The sequence below is a fragment of the Rattus norvegicus genome, chromosome 15 (assembly GCF_021556685.1).
Source record: "Rattus norvegicus strain SHRSP/BbbUtx chromosome 15, alternate assembly SHRSP_T2T, whole genome shotgun sequence".
Classification (NCBI taxonomy): domain Eukaryota; kingdom Metazoa; phylum Chordata; class Mammalia; order Rodentia; family Muridae; genus Rattus; species Rattus norvegicus.
Window position 1 is genome coordinate 21,817,356 of NC_141548.1, and position 25,558 is coordinate 21,842,913.

Below are 25,558 nucleotides of genomic sequence, written 5' to 3' on the forward strand. Positions count from 1 at the left end.
AAAAAAAATCATTAATGACAAATTAGAAAATGCTCTCTCAATGAACTCACAGAATTGGCAGACAAGTTTTAAATAATAGAATTCATTACAAAAGTCCAGGACAGGGACTGGAGACATGGCTCATCTGTTTGAGAATTTGAATCCCAGAGGACCTAAGGGGCAATTAACAATTCTCTGTCCCATCACATCCCAGTGAAATCCACTGCCCTCTGCTGGCCCCTGGCAGAATTGCATGAAAACGAATATGGGGAGGTGGGAGGGAGACAACAGGCATGTGGGGTAGCACCCACATAGAGGTAGGCATTCTGGGGAGAGAATAGGGATTTTATGGGATGAAACTGGAAAGGGACAGAATATTTGAAATATAGATAAAAATATCCCCTACAAATTGCAAAAAAAGAAATAATTCAAAACTGTAAGACCTCTGCCCAAAAGAAGCTATGATATATATAAAAATGAACTCAGCAAAACATCATTATCAATAAAAGAAACAAACCAACAACAAAAATAGTAAAAATGTTCATTCCTCTACAATTGGTGGAATTCATTAAATGTTCAGTCATAGTTGATGCTATATTTCAAGGAATCCAGAGGCATCAAACTCTGTGTGCCCTGAACATTTTATATTCCCGTACTGAATGTTTGTATGTCCTCTAATGTATTAGAGAAATACTTCTGTGTTTCTCCTTTGTTTGTCATTATGAAGGAAGCTAAATTTGTGAGCACAAGGATAAAGCAAGGATATTTTTCATCATGAAGGGGGTTCCACAGAGTATGACACACTGTCTACATCAAGAGCACAGTTTCCTGTGCAGCTCTGGCTGGCTGTGAACTGATGATGAACCCTACGCTGCATGAGACTTGCAGAAAACCACTGTTGCCTTACACTTGGGCTGTTACAGGAGGAAGAACCACACACGACTAAGGACGGTCTTGTGAGTGAAGGGTTAAAGGTCACATTTTTATTTATAGACAAACATTAATTTATTCAAGAACATTTTAAATTGGGGAGTCAATGAGTTCAATGTATGTAGCCTTAGGAATATTGATTAATTAATCTTAATTAAATACACTAAAGTTAACAAATGAATAACAAAACTTCAAACTTAAACAAATAAAACCAAATGCATAAAACAACCAAACTTCAAACTAAAAACCAAATATAACAAGTAAATTAGTCAGCATTCAATTCCTGCTGATTTTTCAACATATAACTCCAGCCTGTTGCTGGCCTTGGAAACACAGCAGAACGGCAGGTAAGATGGTAAAATCTCTTCAAGAGGAATGTAGATGCCTCATTTGGGGTGGTTGGTTGTTGATGGACAAGTCATCAAAGGGTTAAACGTGAGGCATGTTCCATGCCACATCTCAAGGTCTTTCAAATTCAGCCCAAGATTGGAACGGTTACAAGGACTGAGATGCGGGAGGAGTTGTCAATCTTTGCTCCCTCAGTGCTCCTGGTGGACAGGTCTGTCTCTGAGAGCTGTAGTCCTGGTCTGGGCCATGGGCAAGCGTCTGCTGGAGTGTTCAGACCTAGGGGTGGAAAAGACCTGGTGAGGACCTGCCGTGTCACTTCTCCCATACACAGCGCACAATTCAGCAGGATAATCCAGGATGATCTTTCATCTGAGGTCATTTTCTCATGGCCAGGTAGAAGGGTAAGAGATCCCACAGGCCTGCATATTTTCCCAGCTTTTAAAACTGCTAAAAATTGAACAGTAACAGCAGATAATTCCAAACGTCTATACATATTATATTTTAAAATCATTTAGCAATGTCTCAACGTCAGATGAGGAGAGATGTGACCAACCTAGAAAACAATAGGAAGGCCTTGGAGGCCTGTCCATCACTGAAATGAAGACTATCATTATTCCTCCAGTGCAGGAATATGCCTGGGGTCCAGTTAAAACCTCAATATCTGCAAAGACCCAGAGAAACAACATCTCAAGAAGTACATGCACACTGAAGTGATATTATATTTGGCAAGAATATGCTGCATGGAAATCTTGCCAAGGGTAGGCATTGAACTCTAAAGGAAATACTCATGCAGAAAATAAACCACTCCTTTGTTTATGGGTATCGTAAAACTATTTGTGGGGAGACTTAAAGTCACTGGGCTCAGATAATACAAGAGAGCTCAGACTGGAGGGATCAGTACACAATAGCCAGAGTCTCTATGGATCACATACACTTCATATGAAATTTCTTTTAAAATCGACAGGAATAATATTCTGAGCTGCTCCTAGCTGACAGATGCTGAGAACTATGGAGAAAGTCACACACCCAATAAGACAGTTTATAAGCACAGGGAATCTACTTGGGTCCTCTCATCCTGTGCTTTCAATCATCTCAGTGACACCAAAATGATGCTGCATCTTCTCAGCCAAGGCCTTTTGCTCAGTGACCAGTTTGTTCTGATTCAGGGCGTCCTGCAGACTTTCCTCCATTCTCTCCTCATCCTGGTCATTAGATTATATTGTCCATGGAGACATGCATGTATACAGACACAGACAGACAGACACCCAGACATACACACTTTTGAACTCACCCAAATATATTTGTTCACACAGACAAGCAGAGTATTTTGAAGAATGTGGTTAGTTTCCCAGTTAATGATAATAGAAGGGATCACCCGGTCTACTATTGTGCATAAGAAAAAAAAAAAAGCCTGGAATAGCGTAAGTACACAGTGAGCATAGGCTAAAGACAGCTCAGCCAATAAAGTGTATTCCCCTGAAAATCAGAAATTAGAAATGTGACATCTAGTCCTGGTAGCCAAGCCTGCTTAGCAAGGTCACAAGGCCGAGCACAGGAGGCTGATTCAGGCAACAGAGCACTGGGTGGGGGCAGGTGAGCCTCTTCAGTCCTCTGCTCACTGTTTCCCAGTGCATGCAAAGTGAGCTGCATTTTTCAATATGAGGTCCATTTAGGATACAGTACCTGACAGGGGAGCCAAACTACCAGCACAAACAGCTAGGAAATCTCCATAACCACAATCCAAGGTAAAACTTCTAATGGGATGCTATCAGATATAATTCGAGTGAGATAAGGCTGACTGATTCAAAGTCAAATGCTGGCAGGTATAATCAAACTCAGACACAGTCCATTGAAGGGCTGGACAACATTGTACCTTTTCACTTTCTGACTGGTGGACTTCTGGATAATTTTGCTTCATGGCTGCTCTGAGGTGAACCACTACCACACTAATGTGCCACAGTTTCTCTGCTGACACCTACTTCTTGTTCTGGAATCGCTGTGTCAAAGGTTGAACTTGCACAAAAGTTGTGCATGGCTTCTCACAGGGCTACCCATTTGACACCTCCAGCAATGTCTGAGGGTCATCACTTTCTAAACCCTCCTTATAGGTGATTTTCACTCAGTCAAATGATTTTGAATAACAATAGTTAAGAGCGCCACAACCCAACACAGGGTGAGTGCTGTGGACTATTCTGAGCCTAAGTTTCTGTCTGAGGCAAAATGTGATTACACCTCAGCATAACTCCTGGACATCTTCTGCTTGCAGATTCAACTCTAAGCAAATTAATCTTTAAATTAACAAATTCCAGACCAAACTCCAAGCCAAGGTATATTCAACCAAGTTTAGGCGATTCTGGACAGAACGTGGTGGCAGGTAACGATTAACATAACCAGGATGTTGAGAAGACACAACAAGCACATGACCTTCCAGTGTTACTGCACACCGAGAGCAAAGGAGGCAGAAGAGCCCTGAGTCAGCAGTTTCCACACTCAGGTACATGGACATCACACAGCAGCCTCTCCTCACATCCCTGTACCCCATTCCTGAGATTTCTCCAAGTAATGTCAATGTTGATGAATAGTTTTCCCACTGTAATAATTTCAATAGTAATCAAAACCCCATTAAGAACAGTTTAAACCTAATTGGAAACATTGTGTTTCCTCTTCTTCTCTCTTTTACATTTCTATATGTGTACATATAGACTAATACAATATATATAAATATGTGTCTGTGTTCAGAAACTTGTTGTGTTCACACACACACACACACACATATGCACAAACACACATATACACACACTTCTATATGTAAGCACCCATACCTCAAACACTTAAAACAAGCAACTCCCAATGTAACATATGTACCATAGCCATAACCATGTTCACACATCTGTGACCAATGACACAAACACAACAAACACATACACACACACACAGAGTCAGAGAGAAATGGAGAGGGGGAGGGAGGGAAGGAGGGAGGGCGGGAGGGAGGGAGGGAGAGAGAGAGAGAGAGAGAGAGAGAGAGAGAGAGAGAGAGAGAGAGGACAGAAATCATAAGTGAGAAGCAGAAAAGAATGAGGAGGCCATCCTTCTGGAAGCACAGTTGTTGAATACAGATTAGGCAAAGGAAATGTGTCAAGTGAGAGCGTAGACACTGCTGTCCATCCCTTATAGAGTAAACCTGTATGGGGAATGCACTTCTTGGGCACATGAGGTTGAGAGAGTTGGAGAAAAATTTCCCTCTAACCCTCACATATCTCACACAAACCCTCACCCTGAGAGAAGCCTTTCTTACATCCCTGTTCATCCAGTCAGCTCCAGGACATGAGACACAGGAAAGAACACTAAAACACTGACATAGAACAGGACTGACACACTGCTTCTCAAGCTCTGTCACTGTAAACCATGATTTGGACAGGCAGAAGGGACCATTTTCAATGTACGGGGAAAAGGAGAGAAAGTCCACAAGCCCCATCATAATTGAAAGTGAGAGCCATTCTTTTAGCAATTGAACTGAACTCTAATCAGTTCTGTGCACTACACAGACGGCTACCACATGGCATCCCTCTAGCATAATGGCATGTAAGTGTGCAATGTGTGATCAACAGATCCCCCTTAAGGAAATGCATTTTCTAGTTGAGCAGGAGGATTTGGTTGTCAATCCAGTTTCTTGCATGAAGCTAGGATCACAAAAAGTTTTGTAAATGGGCAAAGAAATGAACAACTGGATGAGACCTAGGAGAGTGTCTGGATAAGTTAGAGAAAGGTTAAATTGGTTTGACTTGGTTTATGCTGAGATATCAGGAAAACCTGCCCTTGATGTTTCATTCATCCTACCTGAGGCTGCTTGTTACATGGATTTTCATACTGGCTTCCCCACAGAACCTTGTTGTTTCCTTAATGGATTCTTCCAGTGCAATCTGATCCCTTAGAAGCCCTTTGTACTCATTCCATGCTCTCTGGGCATTGTTCTTCAGCTCAAAACACTCAGTTAGGAGGGGATAGAAGCTGCGGCTGAGACACAAAGAAAAAATGGTGAATCCCAGCCAGTCTCCAACTTCCTCCCACTTCTCCAAGTCCATTCCTCCTTCTAGGATCCTGATCCGAAGAGAGCCCCAGATTATAGTCCACGTCCACAGTAGCCATGGAGCATAACCTAGAGACAGGTCAAATGGAGAAAAGAGCAACATTCCAGAAGACTCAGGGCACTTCTCAAAAACCTGACACCATTGATTCAAGTTTTTCCCAGAAGAGGACTTAATCATTATGTGTGCTTATATGTCCTTTTTATTAGAATGTCCCTAAGAGGCCAATATTTCTGTGTCCTGTATGTCTTAGAGCCTTCCTTAGAGACAGGCTTCCTGGTCTGCTTCAAACACTATAAAGCCTGATCCTCACTTTATTTCAAAGATAAGAATGGGCTGACATATGCTTGCCTAGTGCTGGGGTCACAACCTTGTAAGTTACTCACCAGTACCAGTCATTTTCCAGTGTAAGGTTTTTACATTTGACCAAAGCGGTATTGATCTGCTCGCTCATTTTCTTCATGTTGGTCATCACTTCCTCGTGCTGCATCATGAGCATCTCAGACTCAAACTTGTTCCTGTGGCAGGGCGTGGTCCAAGGATCAAATAACATTATGAATGAAGGATTCAAGAATTATATGAATTTAGACTGAATCCTGAACTACCCCAGCCTAGGACATGCCACACCCTTGCTCCTTGGTACTGGGTCCATTTGGTATTTATTAAATTTATTATTATGGCCGCGGGGACAGCAGTGCCAGGAAACAAAAGCAGGGAGCTGATTTGATTGAGCTCCCTGACAGGGTTTGAAGGAATAGAGTAGCTTGCCAAGAACATTCGAGGGTCCTGTGCCACCATCCAGGCTCCAACTTAAACCCATGAAGCCTATTCTCCTGTTCTTAGGTAACAATTCTCAATCATAGAATCTATTGCTACATGAAAACCCAAAGGAACATGGACAGTATTTACAGGGAAAAGAATTTATAACACACACCAGGAGATTCCCATGTGTGTCCACCTGAGCAGATGTGAAGTGTTGTACTGTTCAAAGTGAGGCTCTCAGCCACATCATTATCATGCCATGGAAATTGACACAGGATAATTCTCAGGCCAAATCAGAACACAGAATACCCAGATCTTAAGTTATACACACAAACGCACTCACACATGCATACACACACACAAACTCACACAAAACTCTCTCTCTCTCTCTCTCTCTCTCTCTCTCTCTCTCTCTCATACAATTAGAATGCCAAATAAATACAAGAATGTGGCATTATCTCAAAATACAATCAATAAAATCAGAGAAAACCAATGATACCCTGTGGTCAGTCCAGTCACACACTGTGAGGCAGCAAGAGGGATTAGGCCCCTCCAGCTCTTCACAGGACCTATTGAACCCAAAGCACCTCCAGGTCAATTTCAACAATGATTGCTCATAATCAGAGCACCTAGAAATTCCCACAACCCAACAACTGTCCAGGCTACTTAAACCACACACTGAGAGCTCACACACTACTACCCTCATTCCCAGACTGTAATTCAGGCCACAGACTATGATTTCCATTTGTAGGAATCAAAATAGCCTGTGCCACCATCTCATTCCCATCTGATCTTCACATTCTGATGCAATCAGGAAAGTGATTTTGACCATGAGCCCACCCTGGAGTTGTAGCCTACTGTGATGTGAGGAAATGTGGATTTAACAGAACTTGCACTGTGACTACCTGTCATTTAAATTCTTTCCTGGGTAATCCGCCAGGATTCTCCTGAGTTCATCTCTCTCCTTTTGCATCTTGTGGAGGGCAATTTTGAGGTTCTCCAAACGCTTCATTCTCTCCTCCTCAACAGGTGTCGTGGAGGGTTGGGATGATGCCTTCTGATCAGACTCTGTAGGTAGATAAACACCAGTAAACAGGCATATATGTGGACATAGTGTCAAGAAAAACTATGCTTACTCTAAAACAGAAGTCTGAGGATGAACAGTTCTACAGATACAGTGACTCCCTGACAGAACAAGAAAGCTATCTTTAAGCTGAACTCAGCTCAGTCCCTGTTCCCCACCATCATAGACATATGGTGACATATGCCATCATAGATATAGACCACACCTCCTATAGCCACCCTTCTGCACTGAAATTCTAAAGCTGGCCTAAAAAAGAAGAATTGGAGGACCTTCTAAGCTAATGTCTGATGTGAGGCAGGTAAGTCCTTGAGTCCAAACTGTTTAACATCTTGAATCCCTAGTCACGTGTGTTCAAGTACAAAGTAACTGTGACCATGATATATGACCAGGAGAGTATCCCTCGTGACATCAATTACCCACGTAGTCTACAGGACACAGCTGAGAATGAAGTGCTTCAACAGCCTATCCTGAGAGAGATACTTTGTTATTCTTACACAGGCACATCCTGGTATTCTTTGACACTGCCCATGACACTAAAGAGATCCAAGGAAAGCCCCTTGACATATAACAGTTCTTGGTTCTCTGTCAAACTAATGATCAGAAATTGTTGGGTCTGGGTCAGCCATTTAGGAAGACTGAGGCTCTAAATCATACGTCCTAATCCTGGAAGGACCAGCTCAAGCCAACCTCCTCCAGGAAGCTCCCCTTTCACTGCCCAGTACTCACTTGACCTCCTCAAGGACCTTTCCATTCGTCTTGTTCTCCAACGTGATAGAAGGCTGGCCTCCCTCTGCCTTGGTCTGGTCTCTACATGGATATGATTGTCCCTCCGAAAGAGACTGAGGATCCTGGAGAACATGCTTCCTCGGGAACCCATTAGGAAATGAAGGGAAATCGCTCAGGCAGTTGGTGTCACCACAACACTGCTGACATCACAGAAGATTCTAGTGTCTCCTGGATACAAGAGAATTTCCAGGGAAGACACTACCGGTGATGTTACTGGGAAATGCCATAGCTTACTTGCTAACGACATCCACCCAGACTGACCAGGTTCTGCAGTGGCTTTTCCAGAGACTCACTTTTGAGCGAGGGAACACCCATTCGCACACTCTCCTTCCAGAGCTTCAGAGTTCTCACTGCTTCATTACAGCTCAGTTGCTGAGGAGAGGGAGAGTTGTATCAGGCCTTGAAATGGATAGAACATATTTGTTAACAGCCAAAGATCTAAAGACCTTGGATGATGAATATTCTTCTTCCTGAAATGTATAAACCCAGGATCCAGGGTCCATGCATGTGACATATAATCCAATTCCCACAATTTTTTCTGTTCCCTAGAGGCCAATATTTCTTTTCCTACACCTTTAAATGTATGCAAGTTGGAGAATGTTGTTTCATGGAGTGTGCCTTGGAGGAGGAATGGTTTCAATATATTCACCCATGTTTTTTCCTGAAATCTCTGTCTTACAACCCCATTTTGTGCAATGGAACCTCACTTTTCTTGGCAACATAGGTGCTCACATCTAGGGCAAACATCAAATTGTAAACTTTCTGTCCATTTTTAAAAGTTAAAATCCCCAAAAGTGAGGGACCTGAGACCCAAGCGAGAGCCATGGAGGGGCAGAATGCAGAGGTGCTGCTGGCCAAGGAAGAGCAGGAGGAAGCAGAGAAGCTGTAGCACATCATGGTGCACAAGGAGCTAGAACTGGAGTTCGACCTGGGCAACCTGCTGACTTCTGACAGCAACCCCCGATGGTGCTGTGCCAGACCACGGCCTTGCTGGAGGCCGAGCTGCGTGCCCTGGAGTGGGAAAACCCAGAGCGTCTCATCAACCAGCTGTGGAAGCTGCTGACCAAGGGCATGGAGGAGGCGGTGGTAGTGTGCTTGCAGGAGCCTGACACAGGCCTTCCCCGCAGGAAGCCACTGCCTGGCCAAGGGCTCTCACTTGCTGGTAGCAGTTGTTGAGCTTTAAGGGCATCCATCCCAAGAAGAGGACCAACCTCATGTAGGACGATGTGAATGGCCAGTAGTGATGCCCTTGTGGCTACAAGCCTTACCAGGATGATTCTGAGGAGTGGCTGATGGAGGTCCCTGGGAGCGCTAACTCCATGGAAGACCAGTTCTCCAAAAAGGATTCAGGCCAAGAAGAATGCATGGCCAAGAACTAGCTGAACCATCTGTGGAACTGGCCTGCATGCACAAGATGCAGATGCCCAGCTTGGCTGGCCTGCACCTTCCTGACACCAGAGTAAGGGGGAGCTGGGCTGCACCATGCAAGTGTCCAATGTCTCCAAAGCTTCCTTGGGACACTTCCAGGAGGGTTCTGTTCTACCAGGTCTCCTGGGTATACACATATTCCACATTCTGGGGAAAAATAAAAGGTTTTCTAGTTCCAAACAATTAGGAGTAAATATGTATTTGTTCACCTATGAGCGTGTGAGTGTATGTGCATGCCTGTGTGCTTGTGTATATGTACACCACAGAACACAGTGCTTGGCCTCACTAATTAATATCAGCATGGTTACTAACAGTGGCTCTCGTTTATTATTAGTACCTCGTGATTATAGCAAATTATCAGGAGTCTGACCTCCTCAGGAGACTTCATGCTAGCCGAAGGCAGCAGTCTGCAGACTTGTTTCTGACGACCTCTTTTTTCTTTCCTTTTTTTTCTCTCTTTCTTTCTTTTGTTTTGTTTTGAAGACAAGGTCATAGTCGAGGCTGGCCTGAAACTCAGAGATCCACTTGCCTCTCCCTCCCGAGTGCTGGGATTGAAGAGATGAGCCACAACTGCAGGCATCTAAGGACCTCTTAATGTTCTCAAAAATCACTAAGGACTCATACTTCATGAATCTAAATGAATAGTACCTGAATCTGTCTACTAATCATATAGTAAACATAGGAAGCTTATAAAATGTAGTTGTAGGGTACTGGGGAGAAGGCGCAGTTAGTGAATCGCTTGCCATGCAAAAGTGAGGACCAGAGTTTGAATCCCCATCATCCTTGTAAAGCATCATCAAGTTGACAACAAAAACTTTTACTCAATAAGTGTTGAACCCACCATAGGGCACTCTCTCAAACAAGTGCTCTGTTTATATTCAGAATATTATTAATTACATGCATATATATGAGTGTGCATGAATTTACGGGCACACACACACACACACACAGAGACATGTACAAATGATTTGAAAATGCACATGTAGAAAGGAGAGAACGAACTCCCATGAGTTAACTTCTGATTTCCACATGTGTACAGTGATGCTTCTAACCCTAAACATATAAAATAAATAAATATATTTTTAATTTAAAAGTATACTGTTTCTTTTAGTTGTACAAGAACCATTCCTTTATCAACCATTCTTACATGGTTGGAATTTTGGTTGGAATTACATTTCACCGCACCTCTCTCTGAGGACATAACCAAGAAATATATCCCACATCTGTGAAATGTTTGGTTCTAAATCAATTTAAGGTTGTGGTCTGAGTCCTATCCATTCAGTAGACATCAGACCTCATCCTACCTACCTCATCCAGCACACTGTAGCTGAGTGAGAAACACAATGAGAAAAACATCATATGCATCTGCACAGACTGTAAGGGAGAAGAATGATTAAGGCTAATGGAGAGCTTGGCAGATTAAAGGGGCACCTCCTGCTGAGCAAATGATACACGAGTTAATTATCAAGTGTTTATAATATCCCAGAACCTGTTCTTGAAGCCATCTTCACTCCATCGCATTCCGGCTTCAGAATCATGGGAAGCAGGAGCAGTGACTTTCCATAAAACTAGGAAAACTAGATGTAGATGTCTCCATCTTCCCTGAAAGCCACGACTCTGAAGAGAGGATTCTAACCTGGACACTTAGACCTTTAGACACCATCTCAAAGAGACTCCTAAAAAGGGTGATATTTAAGCTGACTTGAAGGACAGTGCTGTTTGGCTGTTTAATGCATTTCTAGGTTTGTAAAATGAAGACAATGACTGTTTACCCACAAGTCTTTTGTATAAGAACATGAAAACGTTAAAAGCCACAGGACTGTGCCAGGGAAGTGAAGGGTCTAAGTGGTCACGGTCACCACCATTACTGTTGGCATCGTGAAGCAGGAATGAGAGAGACGGTGTCCACACAGCAGTGACAGGTGAGAGATGAGTCTAATGGAAGTCAAGTTCCTCATGCTCTGGACTGAAATAACCAAGACACTGACTGCTGTGGAGATTGGAGGCAGAGGCTAAGGAGATTCCTTCTAGGAATGTGCGTCTTTTCTGAGAGATGTTCCTGGGTGGCCTTCAGTGATCTTAACCACAGTTACTCCTACTGATAATGATTTCTGAAGTTTGTGTCCCATTAGGGTCAATTTGTTTCATTGTGGATTTAGAATCTAGTAGGTATGGGAGGTCTAAGGCCGTAAGAAAAAGTATCTAGTCTCAGAATGGTGGTCTGGGGTTGTTCTGATCTCGGTAGCAATGTGACCTGAAAGGCAGCAGAGAGAGTCATGATTTGAGGCACCTCACAGAGCTCTGAGGAAACTACAGGGACACAAGTGACATGAGGGCATAGATGGAGGCTGACACAGGAAAGTAGGGGTCTATCTTTAGCATACCTCCTACTCCCACCTTATATAGAATCTACCTTAAGCAAAAGACTAATTCACATGAGATGGCCAGGTCTTTCATCTGATCACCTCCTAAATTTTAATAATCATGCTTCCTATCTTTTTACTTCTACTCAAAATCCCAATTCACTGGTGTGTCCATGTCTCTGCTAGTTACTTTTAAGCAAACAAATAATAGTGGATAGAAGCTAAACAGGACTGAATAAAGTATGCATATGAGGACACTAGCTAAAGATTTTGTGTGGGTTTGAGGGGCCAAGGTAGGAGAATGCTAGAGAGTGAGGCAGAAGAGGGTGGGTGGGTGGGGGAGCAGGGGCATGGGGCTAAAGGGTGGGATGGGGGCTTGTGGAGGGGAAACCAGGATGGGAGATACCATTAGAAATGTAAATAAAGTAACTAATACAAAAGTAAAAATATAAAACCAAAAGATGTGTGTGGGGAAGCCTGGGATCTTTGATCTGAGAATGCAGGCCTCGAGGGAGTCAGTAAGCTGCGTCTCCCTGATGTTCCTCAGGCTTCTCTTTACAGGCTCCTTGTCCATATCCATCAGCCACAGGGTGAAAATTTCAGGATGAGACAAACAAAATAATGAAATTCCTTCCTTCTGAAAGCCTTTATCTTTATCTGTGGGATGATTTTTCTCCCCAACATTACCATTCTTACTATGAAACCTTTAAACTTGTGGACAGAGCTGAAGAAGACTTCCAAGTAGGTGTAATTTTTTGTGTTCTACTGTTAGAAGGTGCGCTATGGTATTTGCTAGAGAATTTAATAAAGCGCCAGATGAATCCATAAATGTAATTTTATAAGGTTTTCAAAGAATGATGTTTTTTATGTAAAAGAAAAGCATCTGATATTGTTTCTATGAGCAAAGAATTGGCATCAATATTTCAATCTCTAGCTATGCAAGTGTGGATTTTCCAAAGTAGGTCTTAATATTACCTCAACAAAATTCCCTAGGCTTATCCAAGAGCTTAGAGTTCCTGTTTGTTTTACATGAAATGCTGACAAACTGCTCTGATGACAGCCATGTCCAGTTACAGTCCACTGGGCAGGGATCCTCACTGGTTGATCAGTAAAGTATTAAATCCCTGGCCCAGACCTCATGCACAGCAGTTGGCTGGGTGCACTTTGCTCCTTGTCCACTAGAGGGAGACAAGCCTGAACGGTTTAATGTAAATGGAGACTCTCAGTAGCAATGGGCTCCTGCAGTGCTAAGATGTCCCCAACAGAGCAAACCTGTCTGAAGAACTTCTCAGGGAGCAGGTGTTTCCTTAAAGCACTGAGAATGGCTACACAGGACAACTGAAAACTGACAGGACATTCAAAGACAGTGCACAGAAGAAGGAACACATATCCTTGAGAAATGTAGAAAACCATGCAGCCTAATCACAGAAATACAGACGCTGAATTAAATGATGGACGGCCAAGCAAAACTCTGTGACCTACATGGAGGTTATTGAGATGTAAATATTCATGATCCTCTGGGACATTTGTCAATTTCTACATCCTTCCTAGACAACAGCCGTGCTACAGATACACTAAGAGCCTAAAAAGACCTAGGGTGCCAGCTTTTTCAACCTGAAATTCCATTCCAAAGAAGAACTAGAGATATTGTCAAAATTACAGTTTAAAAAATTGTAGCCTTACAATACGTAGAAGAAAAGAGAGAAACGAAAGGTACTACCAGGATAAGGACTAAACAAACAAATTCAAACACACATTTATATACAAACTACTTACAGATGGGAATAATAAATATGTCTACAAGAAAATATCTTGCAAAAATAAATCAAAAGCATGAATCACAGTTGCTCTTGTCCATAATACTTTATGTTTTCCAAGATTTGAGATGAGAAGTATTCCTTTTACATGAAAGTGTATTTGAAAAAGTCTTGAGAACTAAACTGAGAAAATAGGAGGAAAAGGCACCCAGGGTGAGCTTTGGGTCTGAGGCATCAGAATGAGCAGAGGCAGGCAGGCATGAAGGAGGGCAGCAGGCTTAGGAGCTTCATCTTGTCCCAAGTGTGGGATTCATGACCCAAACCTCACAGAGAAGGCGCTGCAAGAGTGGCAGTTTCCACACTGGGGAGTGATGGGTGGGTCAGCAGTAGGAGCTAGAGTTCTGGCAGTTTATAACTGGGGGCTTTGAAATAAGGGCAGTCTGATAGATGGACTTGGGGGCTCACACTGGGATGTGGACTATGACTGGGGAAGGCAGGGGCACCAGGGAGCACGATAGCATGTGTCACACCTGATACAGTGCTGCAATCTTTGTACTGGACAAGGTAAGGAAGTAATGAATCTGTAAAGAGCCTGGCCCTGGTTTTTCATGGTATGAAACCAACCGAATTGGAGGGAGGGTTATTATAGAATTTATGTACTTGAAGGGGGACATAGAGACTCTATGTGCAGGGGCAGAGAAGCCTAGTTGAAAGGCTCCCCTCAAAGATAGAAAGGAGTCAAAGGCTCTGTCCTCTGAATGTGAACAAAAGCTAATGTTAGGCACAGCAGAATTCAAATCACTAAGGTTAATGATTGAATTCAACTATGTGGCTATAGGATAGCACCAGGAGTAAATCTATTACAGCTGGTGGTTTTTGAGCAAGCACCATGGCCATCAGAATACAAAGGGAAAAGCACAGAATCATGGGAAATCAAAGTGGTAATACCATGACACATGGCAGAAAGATTCAGGCAAGATAGAGCTAGATTCAGGTAGCAGGGGAAAAGGAGATAAGTACACAGTGGCTTAGGAAGCAGAGCTAATGGGATCTACCATCTGACTCATTGGAACCACCATGTGACTCATGGGACCTACCATGTGACTCATGGGATCTACCATGTGACTCATGGGATCTACCATGTGACTCATGGAATCCACCATGTCATTGGAGTCTGTGTCTTTTAAGTTCCATTGCAGTTGACCACTTTTTGTCTCTGAGTGTCTGTGTTCCCATAAAATGCTTGTGAATGGAGAAGCAGTGTGAAAGAGTGTCTCTTCCCCCTAAATTTCCAGTTTTCCTGGACAAAATGTTATAACTCCTGGCTGAGATTCCTGTGGATTTTCAGGACCTTAAGTAACAGTTGATTGGCTTTGTCACTCCTCTGTCGCTGTGATTAAATATGTGTACAAACGCAACAGTTAAGGGAGAGAAGTTTACTTTGTTTTATAGTTGCAAGATGCACCACAGTGGAAAGTCAAGCCAGCAGGAGCTTGAGAGCTGTTGTACTGACTGCAGGCAGAGAGCAGAGGAAGACGCTGGTCTTCAGATCACTTCATCCCTCTTATCCAGTCCACTGTCCCAGTCAACCACAGAGGGTGGGTCTTCACACTTCAATTAGTCTAATCAAAATAGTTCTGCACAGGCATGTCCCGAGGCTAACCTACATCTAGTAATGCCTTATATAATAGAGCTAATAATCAAATGATCTTCCACTTGGGTGCCTAGAGGTGTGTGTCCAGGGAGATTCTAGGTGCTGTCAAGTTGATGATCAAGAAACACTAACCACCATGGAAACTATGAGGACAAGTTCTTCATTTAGACTCAAGCCTACTTGCCATGTATTCCTAGACGTTCAGGAGAGTAGAAATTCCATAAATATCAAAACCTGAACAACCTCCTCACTTACCAGTCAGGCATGCTAGACCAACACTTCTGAAACTGTGACCTGGACAAGCACCAGTAGCTTCATTGCCTGGGAATTATCAGAAATGCAAATTTTAACTCTACTCAACCTATTCTCTGGATTAAGCCAATCACCTCCTCTCATTGGACGGCCTGGAATGGATGGCTTTCCCTTCCCAGAATGGCCTCCAGGTGCAGCAAAGCTAAGTTCACAGCTAATTACAGTTGGGTGTTTGGGGCTTCCTTTTCCTGCCCTTCACAATTACCTGACTTAGTAAAAAGAATCAGCAGGCCCCATCTGTTATTGACAAGGTGACCAATCCAGTCTTGAGAAAAGCAAGATTTAGAAATCACTATAGTCTTCAAAATCATCACAATGAAGGTTGCTAGGTCTTACCATGCCCTGGCAAAGAATCTAAAAAATTCAGAAAGCTTGATTTTTGTTGTTATTTCTATTAACAGAATGCTAAAACTAAGAAGGACTAAACAGGTGACTCAGGCGACATATACAACGACATATTTAATTGGGGACTTGCAATTTCAGAGTTTTAGAGCAAGAAAATGTGGCATGAACAGCTGAGACTTCCAGTGTTGATGAAGAAGTAGAAGAAACAAATGCCAACTGAGAATGGTGGGGGCCTTTGCAACCTCAAAATCCACTCCCAGTAACACACTGCCATCTCTGGTCCAGACCCTGAAACACTGGTTGTCTTGGAGTCCTCTGGAGCTAGAAAGAAAGAACTCCAAGAGTTGTACAACCTGAGATGTTGCTCATGAAATCTCTTTGATGGCCAATGCTTTAAAAGAATCTGACACCTCCAGTCCAAAAAAGGATCAAAATTGAACGTTGTCTGGTTTGTCACCTCTAGAGTTAAGTCTGGTTAAGGCACCTTCTGTTTAGGAGGCCAATGAGATGCAGGTGGTGAGGATCTATGACTGGGATCCATATGGTCTCTTCAGGTGCATGAATGTATGAATGAGACCGTAATAATTTTCTCTATGTATCTATCTCTCTGTATATTTCTGTCACTTCTATGGATTGGAGACAAAGATCCAAAAAAGAAGGGAAGTGAGCCCTCCTATGACAACAGCTACTGCTGCCCCTGGGATGATTCACAACTTCCCATAGGCTCATAGGTCATGCTGGCCCATCCATGCTGTACCCCTCTTCTGGCAGCAACTGTGGCTGCAAGCCGGTGCTACTGTTGCTATGATGATGCTAGCAGTAGGAGCTCCTGAGTAGTATTGTGGGTGATGGACACAGGCCCAGAAGGGGTTTTATGGAGTAGGATGGCTATGATGGATGTCTCAGGCACTGTGATCCTGGAGGAGGCTAGTGATAGCCTCTCTATCCAAAAGACTTGATCCTGTTTGGCCTGCTTTTTTGTGAGCTGTTGTGGCTACAACCACACTAATAAATACATTGACTTTGTGCCAGGAACTGTTATTAACTTACACCTTCATCATCCTCCTGAGGAGAACCGCAGGAAGTGGATGCATGACATTGAAATAACCCATTATGAGGCACGTCTTCTGGGCCAGACCCATATCTGACTTAAAAAAAACGACAGCCGTCAGCCCAGCCAGCCCATTACCACATGATAACCCAATGGAGCCACTACAAGACAGCAGCCAAGTTCAGGTCATCAGACTCCACCGAACAGAGGAGGGACATAGCCGTGGATGTGGAGAGGCCCAATAACAACCCTCATGAGGGGAAATGAACTCCAGGAACTGCTCTGGCTCTGGCCCCTCCAGTTCTGATCAACAGGAGCTCAAAGCTCAGATCCTGCAGGCAGGGTCTGACAATACAGAAACAACCATAGCTGTGGTAGAAGGTGGATATGAGCAGTTTCATCTCCCGTCTTAAGCAGGAACCCAGCCAGGTCTGATTGCTGCTACCTCTGCAGTTGTGGCTGCTGCATCCTGCTCTGCTCTGGGGCTGGCTGGAGCCTCTGGCTTCCACTCTGGGCTCCACTGCACTGCACTCTGCCCTTCCTAAAATTGACTGATGCGGTCCAATGTCACACATGGAGAGGTTTATATGGAGCAGTTTTCTTCAACATGGAATCAGGTACACTAGGTTGCAGTGGTCACCGACCCAGGATGGTACAGGCCCAGTCCCTCAGCCAATGGACTTCAGCACAAAGGGCTGACCTTCTGGCTTCATCCCATTCATTTTGCTGGGAGAAGGGCAAAGACATGCATACTGCAAACAGTTGACATGCATTTGCCAATGCCAGTGTCCATGGGCCCTTTTTAGAGAGAAGGGACTCCTCACCTTGACAGAAAGAAGACCAAGTGACAAAAAGAAACAGGAGGCAAATGGATGGCAGTTCTTGTTGAACAAGAGACACATACTCAGAAGACAAAAAATTCTGTATATGGGTTGCCTCTACCTCTGAGATTTGACAATGCCCTCACCTTCATGACCAAAGTTTCCCCTAAATCTGGCAAAGGCCCTAAATGTTTATCTAAAATTACATTGTGCCTAGAAGCTGCAAAACTCAGGAACAGTAAAATAAATGTGTCCATGAGACCAATGAAAATTATGCTAACCTCCTAAGGGTCAGATGCCCCCCATATTGAGATGTTCACTAGATAAACGTTACTAGCCGTTCCCCCATCACATTCTTGGAGACCCTGCAACAGACCCAGAGGACTATTCACAAGGCTGAACCCTTGCTCATGTCTGAGCTTGACCAAATGTTCCAGACTGGAAACCTTATGTGGACAGAGAGGATCCTGACACAGAGCTTGAAACCAACAGTGAAAGCCCATACATTGTGGTCCTCAGCACCCACTGTCACCACACCCAGCTAAACGGGGCTACAGAATATAGGTCACCACCAGAGTCTCAAACACACTAAAGATAACACAGACACAGTTCTTATAATGATAGTCTTCTTATTTTCTTTAGATTTATGTTTCACTAATCGTTTAATTAATTCATACATGTTTGAACACATAAAACATTTTAAAATAGTATTGGTATGATTATAACAACTTTCCAAGCTTAAAACTATAAAATCGTATGTTAAGTTACCAAATATTTTCTACTTCTTCATCTCTCTTGTCTTGATCACTCAGCAAACTTGGTTTAGCACAAATTACCACATGAATGCTAGAGCCCAGTTTTATATGCCATTCACAGAATGGTGCCATGGCAATGATGCCAGCCAGAGTGGGCTTCCAACCTCAATAAACTGTAGTTTTCTTACGTTGTCTCTGTTTGTAGGACAGACATTAAACCCTGATAATCCAAAAGATCAGAAGCAGGGAGCTCATAGCCAATTTAAGCTCTACCTCCAATTCAATCAGCTAGAAATGGGACCAATCTAAGGTCACCCCGGGGAATCTCCAGGCAAAGAGTACATGTTTAATGTCACCAAAATATCGGCTAGTAGTTACTGGGTGAAGATGTTTTAGCCAAGCACAGCAGATTAATTCCAAGAATGACAGTCAAATGTTTTCCAGGCCCCAGAGACTACATAGCCTGCTCACACTAACGACTTAACCAAGGGTTGAGGAGCCAAATCTGGACCATTAGTAGCTGGTTCCCTCAAGAATTGCAGGACTGAGGGGTATCCACAACACTTATGGCTGCGGACTCACCCTGCAGACTCACCCTGCAGCCAGTGTGGCTCTGCTTCCTGCATCTTGAAATGCAGGTTTTGGGTCTGAGAAGGCAGATCCTCTAATGCAGTGTACACACGCATGTGACTTCAGGATCACAGGGGATGGGAACACCTAGTTTTATTGGCATAAAAATGTTTTCCAACTTACACCACATCCCAGGATTTTGGGTGCTTCCTATCAGTCTGCGTCCTCAGTAACACTTCTATTGCTGGACGTTTCTGTTTATCTATTCTGGACTTGTTATCTCACTGAAAAAAATTTCTTTTTAGACAAACTCTAAGCTGGCTTTGAACTGACTATGTAGTCCTGGCTGAACCAAACTCACAGAGATCCTCCTGCCTCATCTTCACAAGTGCTGGGATTACACACATGTGCCAACATGACTAGAATGTCTCTCCTTGAAATATGGATGTGTTTTACTTGTGTATGTTGGTGTTGTACATACAGTATACTTAAGGACTGCAATTTGGAGATTTTTTTTGTTTATGAAGCTTCCTCTGGATCCTTTCCCTACTTTTAACATGCTTGCCTTTTCACGCTGATTTGTACATGTCCTACCACATGAATTCCTTCCCCATTCCTAAAACACATGCCTGAGAATCAACTTAATGAAGGGGTGTATGTTCGCAAGCAATTGGAGGCCACAGTTCACCATGACAGGTTGAGCAGCTGTCTATATGGTATCCACCCTGAGAACTCAGAGAGCAATGAATGCTTATGGTCCACTCCCTTTCTCTTCATATTCAGTCAAGGCCTATTGATTGATCAGTGCTGTTCACTGTTAAGATTTATTGTGCAACTAGCCTGACCCCAGTAATCTCTCAGGGTATCCAGAAGGTTATATAATCAAGGTGTGGTCCATTTCCTCAGGCTCTTCTTTTTTTGTTTTTCTTGTGTGTGTGTGTGTGTGTGTGTGTGTGTGTGTGTGTGTGTGTGTGTGTGTGTTTCTTTGAGACAGGGTCTCACTATGGGCTGAAGTTGGTCTTCAACATGACTGATCCTCTGTCTCCAGGGTGTTAGAATTATAGGGCCTAACCACCACATTTGCCTGAAACAGGAAAACTCCACAGATCTAAATCTATTTGTTTCTTGCTGATCAAAAAGAGAAAATGACAATGACAAGCTAGGCCCAATGTCTTTGCTCCCTTCCTGCTGCCTGCTGACTGGACTGTGGAATTCTCAGCTGTCTCTCCAGTACCATGACTTCCTGCGAGCCCCCCTCCCCCGCTCCCTATGACAATAAAAGACTGGACCCCTGAAAATGTTAAGCCAGTCCCAATTGAAAATTTTCCTTTGTAAGAGTTGTCATGGTCATGGTGTCTCTTCATACCAATAGAACATTGACTACGACACTGGTACTATGTCTGATCTTAAACAACTGTAACTCAACCAGGCATGATGTTAGTAGAACATCCAGGTGAGATGATGTTGGGGCTAGAAGCTCACAGAGAACCCCAACCAACAGGTACCTGTAAGGTCTCATGGGCAGGGCTCTGTTTTCTTTAGTGTCCTCTTTCTGTCTATCTTACTGATTTTTATTCTCCCCATGAACAGAGTGTAAAAATACGTTGTCTTTACTCCTAATTCCTTAGCCTTTCCTTTAAGCCTGAGTTTATGGGACAAGGTTTCTTTTTTTAAAGATATATTTATTTATTTTATAAATACATAAATCTTTATATATTTTTTCAGTGTATATGAGTACACTGTAAATTCAGACACACCAGAAGAGGGTATCAGATCCCATTACAGATGGTTGTGAGCCACCATGTGGTTGCTGGGAATTGAACTCAGGACCTCTAGAAGAGCATTCAGTGCTCTTAACTGCTGAGCCATCTGTCCAGCCCGGGGGCAAGGTTTCTTACTAGAATCTTCACCTTTGCAATATTTCTAATCTCTGGACTCTTGGGCCCTGAAGAACAAAATAAGAACCAGGTTCTCAGAGACTCTCAAAGAGAAGAAATGAAGTCCATGAAGTCAGTGAAAATTTTTACCAACCCAAAGCCAAACTGATTCAAATCAATGCTGGCCCACTAAATTATCAGACCGTCTTCAAGAGAGAAAGTTCCCAGTACTAGGGAGATATGTTGAAATTTGAGCTTTGAATCTCATTTAAGAAGAAAGCGATGTGGACTGGGAGCAGAGGCAGGAGGGTCTCTTGGTTGTGTTAAGCCTGGGCTGTGCATTGAGAGCCTTTCTCAAGAGAACAGTCACAAGGAAGTGACAAGGAAACAAGCTGTCATCTCAGGGGATGTCACTTTATATGATTTGGTGGTTTAATCCTGTGAAAAACTCAGATGTGGGGTGACAGTCTAATGGCAGAACCTTGTCTAGCAAAGACAAATAGAAGGACAGGAAGGAGGGAGGAAGAAGGGCCAAAGGTGAGCGATGCTGCAGGCATTCAAATGTGAATAATGCTATCCCTAAGACCTTGAGGAAAGCTAGCTGTCCCAGACTGGAGCAAGGCTCACAGCTGACTGCAGTTCAGAAACTGGAGATGATTGTCCCTGTGTTGCTGTACAGAAAGGACTAGAAGAGTAGCAAGGACACTGGCTGTGCCCATTTCATGGGTGCTTTAGAGCATGACACCTTCCGGAGAGGTTTCCAACTAAAAATGTTCAAATGTTACCTCTCAGCTTTAAAATTTTATAGCTTCGTTAAAATCAGATTTTAATTGTTATTTCCAAATGAAGTTTTGAAGGTTTTCAAGTTGTTCCTCTAGAGGGAGCCCCAGGACTTGAATATTCTGACAGTGAACCGCCCCAGGCATCTCCCCAGGGGTCAAGGTTTAATATGGGAACAGTTAGTGATTTTTACACAGCTCTTTTTGTTTGGGTGAGTGAGCTGTCCCTTGTGGACAACAGCTCTTTGTTTTCCTCAATGAGGAGTGTTGCTCATTTGTGAGCCATCATTAACTCAAAGTGAAATGGTTAAAAATATTTATCCTGTTAGAATAGGCTGCATCTTTTAAAAAGCTCACTAAAAAACAGCAAAGAAAACAAAACTCTGGCTTTTGAGAAGACTTGTACTATGTCACATTGTTTACCTAGCTGTAGTGCTATATGAACACTATTTCAAAGGAAAAATAAACTTGGTTTACATTGAAAAAAAAAGGTGTCAGAGCTGCAGAGGAACAGCCTTGAAGGATGCTACTGACATGGAGACTCCAGGCTCAGCCTCAGCCCATGAAGAAGAGAATAGAACACAGAAATCTTCCTGTTACTGCTAGCGCTGTGGCAGTGCACACCTGCCCTCCTGATGCTTGGGGAACTGAGACAGCAGAGGCTGGAGTCTGAGGCTACAAAGGGAGGCCCTGTGCTTCCTCATTACCAAGCCTAGTACAGCACAACACAGCACAACTGTGAAATGGGTCTCTCCCGCTCTTGCAGTGGCAAAAGGAAATGGGATGTAGCTTTGCACAGTTCTCAGTTCCACCTGAGTCTCCCCTCTCCAGCTCTGAGCCCAGTCCCCAGTTTGTTGGATGTGAATTCTATGTTCCCAAATTCATGTGCAAAATCTTTTTCCTATAATCTAGCTTTTCCTCAAAGCCACCAAGAACCAGAAGCTAAACAAAAAGCCACAGCATCTCAAGAAGTTTTTACTTCTTTCATTTTCAAGGGCCCAGGCCACCATCAGGGGACTAAAGCTGGGGTGGGGAGAGCATGAGAACGTCTCAGAGGTATTGGGCCTGTACTGGGAAGATCTTTTCAGATACCCCTGGAATGCTCTGAACTCACAAGCAGGGGATTTAAAAGTGGGACTCTTTATCCTGGTATCTAGATGTGGAAATGGCGCTGGCAAGTCCTATTTGGGGATGGCTTGCCCAGGAACCTTGGCTCAGTGGAGTGTAGAATGAATGCCAACATTAACAATAATTCTGGTCCAAGTGCAAATGTCTGCATCAAGTTCTCAAAAAATCCTTTTGTGGTCCATTTGTAAACAAAAGACAGAAGTGAGCAGGGGCCAAGGACAAATGATATGAAAAACCTATAATTAAGTAATTAATTAATCCATTGTTGTATTCTGTGCGCATATGTCTATATGTGTCACTGCACACATATGGAGGTCAGAGAACAATGAGTGAGAAGGTCCTCCTCCTACCACATGGGTTTTAGTGATTGAACTTGGATCCTCATGGATGATGACAAGTTCCTTATCCCCATTTTAAAAGTTATATTTATTATTTGTGTGTGTAGATGGGCAGTAGTTGTGTGTGTAGATGTTGTAGAAATTATGTGAGCCCATCCTGGGGTTTCTCCCCTGCCTCTGATCACTTAGTTCCCAGATAAAAGACACCCATAAGCTTTATGTTTACATTAAGCCTTAATCAGCACAGGAGCTGGGCAGCCATGGATCCTCTGGCTGTTATGTCTGTTTCCCAGCTAATAATCCCACTATATAATTTGCTGTGTTTCGTATGGGCTGCTCTTAACTTCAATTAGCCAACCACCTGACCCATGGCGGCTTCCTCCCCCCTTCACCTTCTTTCCCACTTGTGGTTCTTCTCTGATGCGGGAAGTCCTGGGAGGCTAAACCCTGCCTGTGCCCAGCTGTTGACTGTTGGCATCTTTATTCACCTATCAGAAAAGATCTGGGGACACAAGTTTACACAGTATCACTTGGGTCTACATGTGGACTCTCTTGTCTCTGGGACAATCAGGCCGTGGAGGCCTGCAGTTATCATTACATTACAGAGCAACAGACCAAACCTCAAAGCATGGAGGTCAGGTCCATCTGGTAGGAGTCAGGTTTCTGTGTAGGTCCCAGGTATTGAACTGATTACGTCAGGCTTGGCCACACAAGAACCTTTCCCCATTGAACTATCTTCCTGGCTCATGAAAAACCTTTTACAGGCTCGTGTGGTCCTGTGGCTCTGCATGTGTGAGCTTGCACGTGTGCAGGCCAGAGGACAACCTTGGGTGTTACTCTTCAGGTGCCGTCCACCATTTTTATAACACAGGAGTTTTCATTGCCTCGGAATAGGACAGGTCAGCTGGGCTGGCTGGCTAGGGAGGACATGGAGTCTCTGTCCCCCCAGCAAAGGTGTGTGCCACCAAACCAGGTTTCTTCGTTGTGGTTGTTGTTTTAATTGGCTTCTTGTGTTTGCACTGAAGTTTATCGTCTGAGTTTCTGACTCCATGGCTTCCCATGTGAGCAGGAGAGGACATGAAATGTCTGACTGACTGTGTATTGTATATGATTGTCCTTGAGTCTGGTATAAAAGTGAACCAGAATGTGGCTTTCTGGCTTAGTCTTGCTTGGTCACACTCAAGGTTTAAGCGGAACTACTTGAAGGTTTAGTTACACAACAAAGGTTGTATAATTCTCTAAGTCCCTGACTCTGACATCTGAGATGACTAAGAATTTACTTCCTTTCATTTTCCCCGATTTAGGTACAGTCTGGATTAGGTAGATGAAATGGGGAATAAATTAGTAATACTAAAATAATTGTGTTCTTAAATTAATTAGGGCCAAACTATTGGAAAGGGCTGGATCTGGTGCAAATATTGAGACTTTTCCCTTGCCTGTGATAGCTCAAAATTAGGTAGCCAATCCACAGAGGGCAGCATTTCTCTGACTATTCAGGGTCTCAGGTCCCTCTGTCTGATGAGCCATTCTCTAGGGTTTAGGGGTGACACTATTTTACTGTACTGTAGAGAAATGCTGTGAGGCGACTGTTCCTAGTTTTCCAGAGGCAGGGCACCCTAGGATGGTTCGCTCACTCTCATCACACTGAGATACAGAGGAGGTGAACGTCCTCAAGCAGAGGATCCTGGTGCTCTGTCTGCCAAGGAAGCTGCAAACCAGAGGACGTGGACTTCATGGTCATTTTCTCATGAGAAAGTAACTTTCTTTATAGCTTAATTAGACAGCAGCACCTCTAACACGTCTAAGAGTTGGACGGCTGACATGTTTCTCATTCTGCAAAGTGGTTTGGGTCACTAAGATCCAAGATATGCTATGGCTAGGGAAACAGCTTCTGGAGAGAACTAGAAACAGTGGGAAACTTTTATCCTGCTTTGTCTTTAACAGAAATGAAACTAAATAAACTGTGCATTGGCTGACTGGGCTGTGTACCCCGTGTCCAGTTTAATATGACCCTCACCTGGTACCTCATTGTACCAGACTGTAGCAGTGAATTAATTAAACAGCTTTGGCTCCTTAGTGCAGTCATGGCACCTGCCAAAGAGTTCTCTGATTTTGAGAATGAAACACACACACAAAGGCACACACAAGGTCAATGTCTGGACATTTCTAATCCTCCTGACAGCTACCATACACCTCCCTTCCACCCAGCATCACAGGATTAACACCTTTTAAATCTATGTTTTATCTTTGCTGCCTGTTACCTTCTGGGAAACACCCCACTCCCCCAATAGGGTCCTATTCCCTTCCACCTACATTGTAGGCTGCTTTCTCTCCTGTAGCTCTAAACTCTGATCCTTCTAACTCTGGATCATGGTGATTCCCTTCATCCTCCACTCCCTCCCAATC

At 43.5% G+C, this 25,558-nt stretch overlaps 1 protein-coding gene across 1 annotated transcript; it reads right to left on the minus strand.

The window, feature by feature from the left end:
* Window positions 1-1,416: 1,416 nt before the first annotated feature.
* Window positions 1,417-8,065, minus strand: LOC108349347 (disks large homolog 5-like). Its single transcript, XM_087587193.1, has 4 exons — window positions 7,915-8,065; window positions 7,010-7,172; window positions 5,729-5,860; window positions 1,417-1,533 (listed from the first exon to the last, which is right to left on the minus strand). Exons 1-4 carry the CDS (start codon window positions 8,063-8,065, stop codon window positions 1,449-1,451), a joined length of 531 nt encoding a protein of 176 aa, XP_087443319.1. The 3' UTR covers window positions 1,417-1,448.
* Window positions 8,066-25,558: the final 17,493 nt, after the last annotated feature.

What these genes read in the sequence shown, in the direction of transcription:
- LOC108349347 (XM_087587193.1), bottom strand. Translation starts at nt 8,065, where the DNA reads ATGGGTTCCCGAGGAAGCATGTTCTCCAGGATCCTCAGTCTCTTTCGG. An exon ending in GGAAAGAATTTAAATGACAG is followed by an intron (nt 5,861 to 7,009) that starts GTAGTCACAGTG and finishes GCCCTGCCACAG; the next exon opens with GAACAAGTTTGAGTCTGAGA. An exon ending in CTGGAAAATGACTGGTACTG is followed by an intron (nt 1,534 to 5,728) that starts GTGAGTAACTTA and finishes TTCCACCCCTAG; the next exon opens with GTCTGAACACTCCAGCAGAC.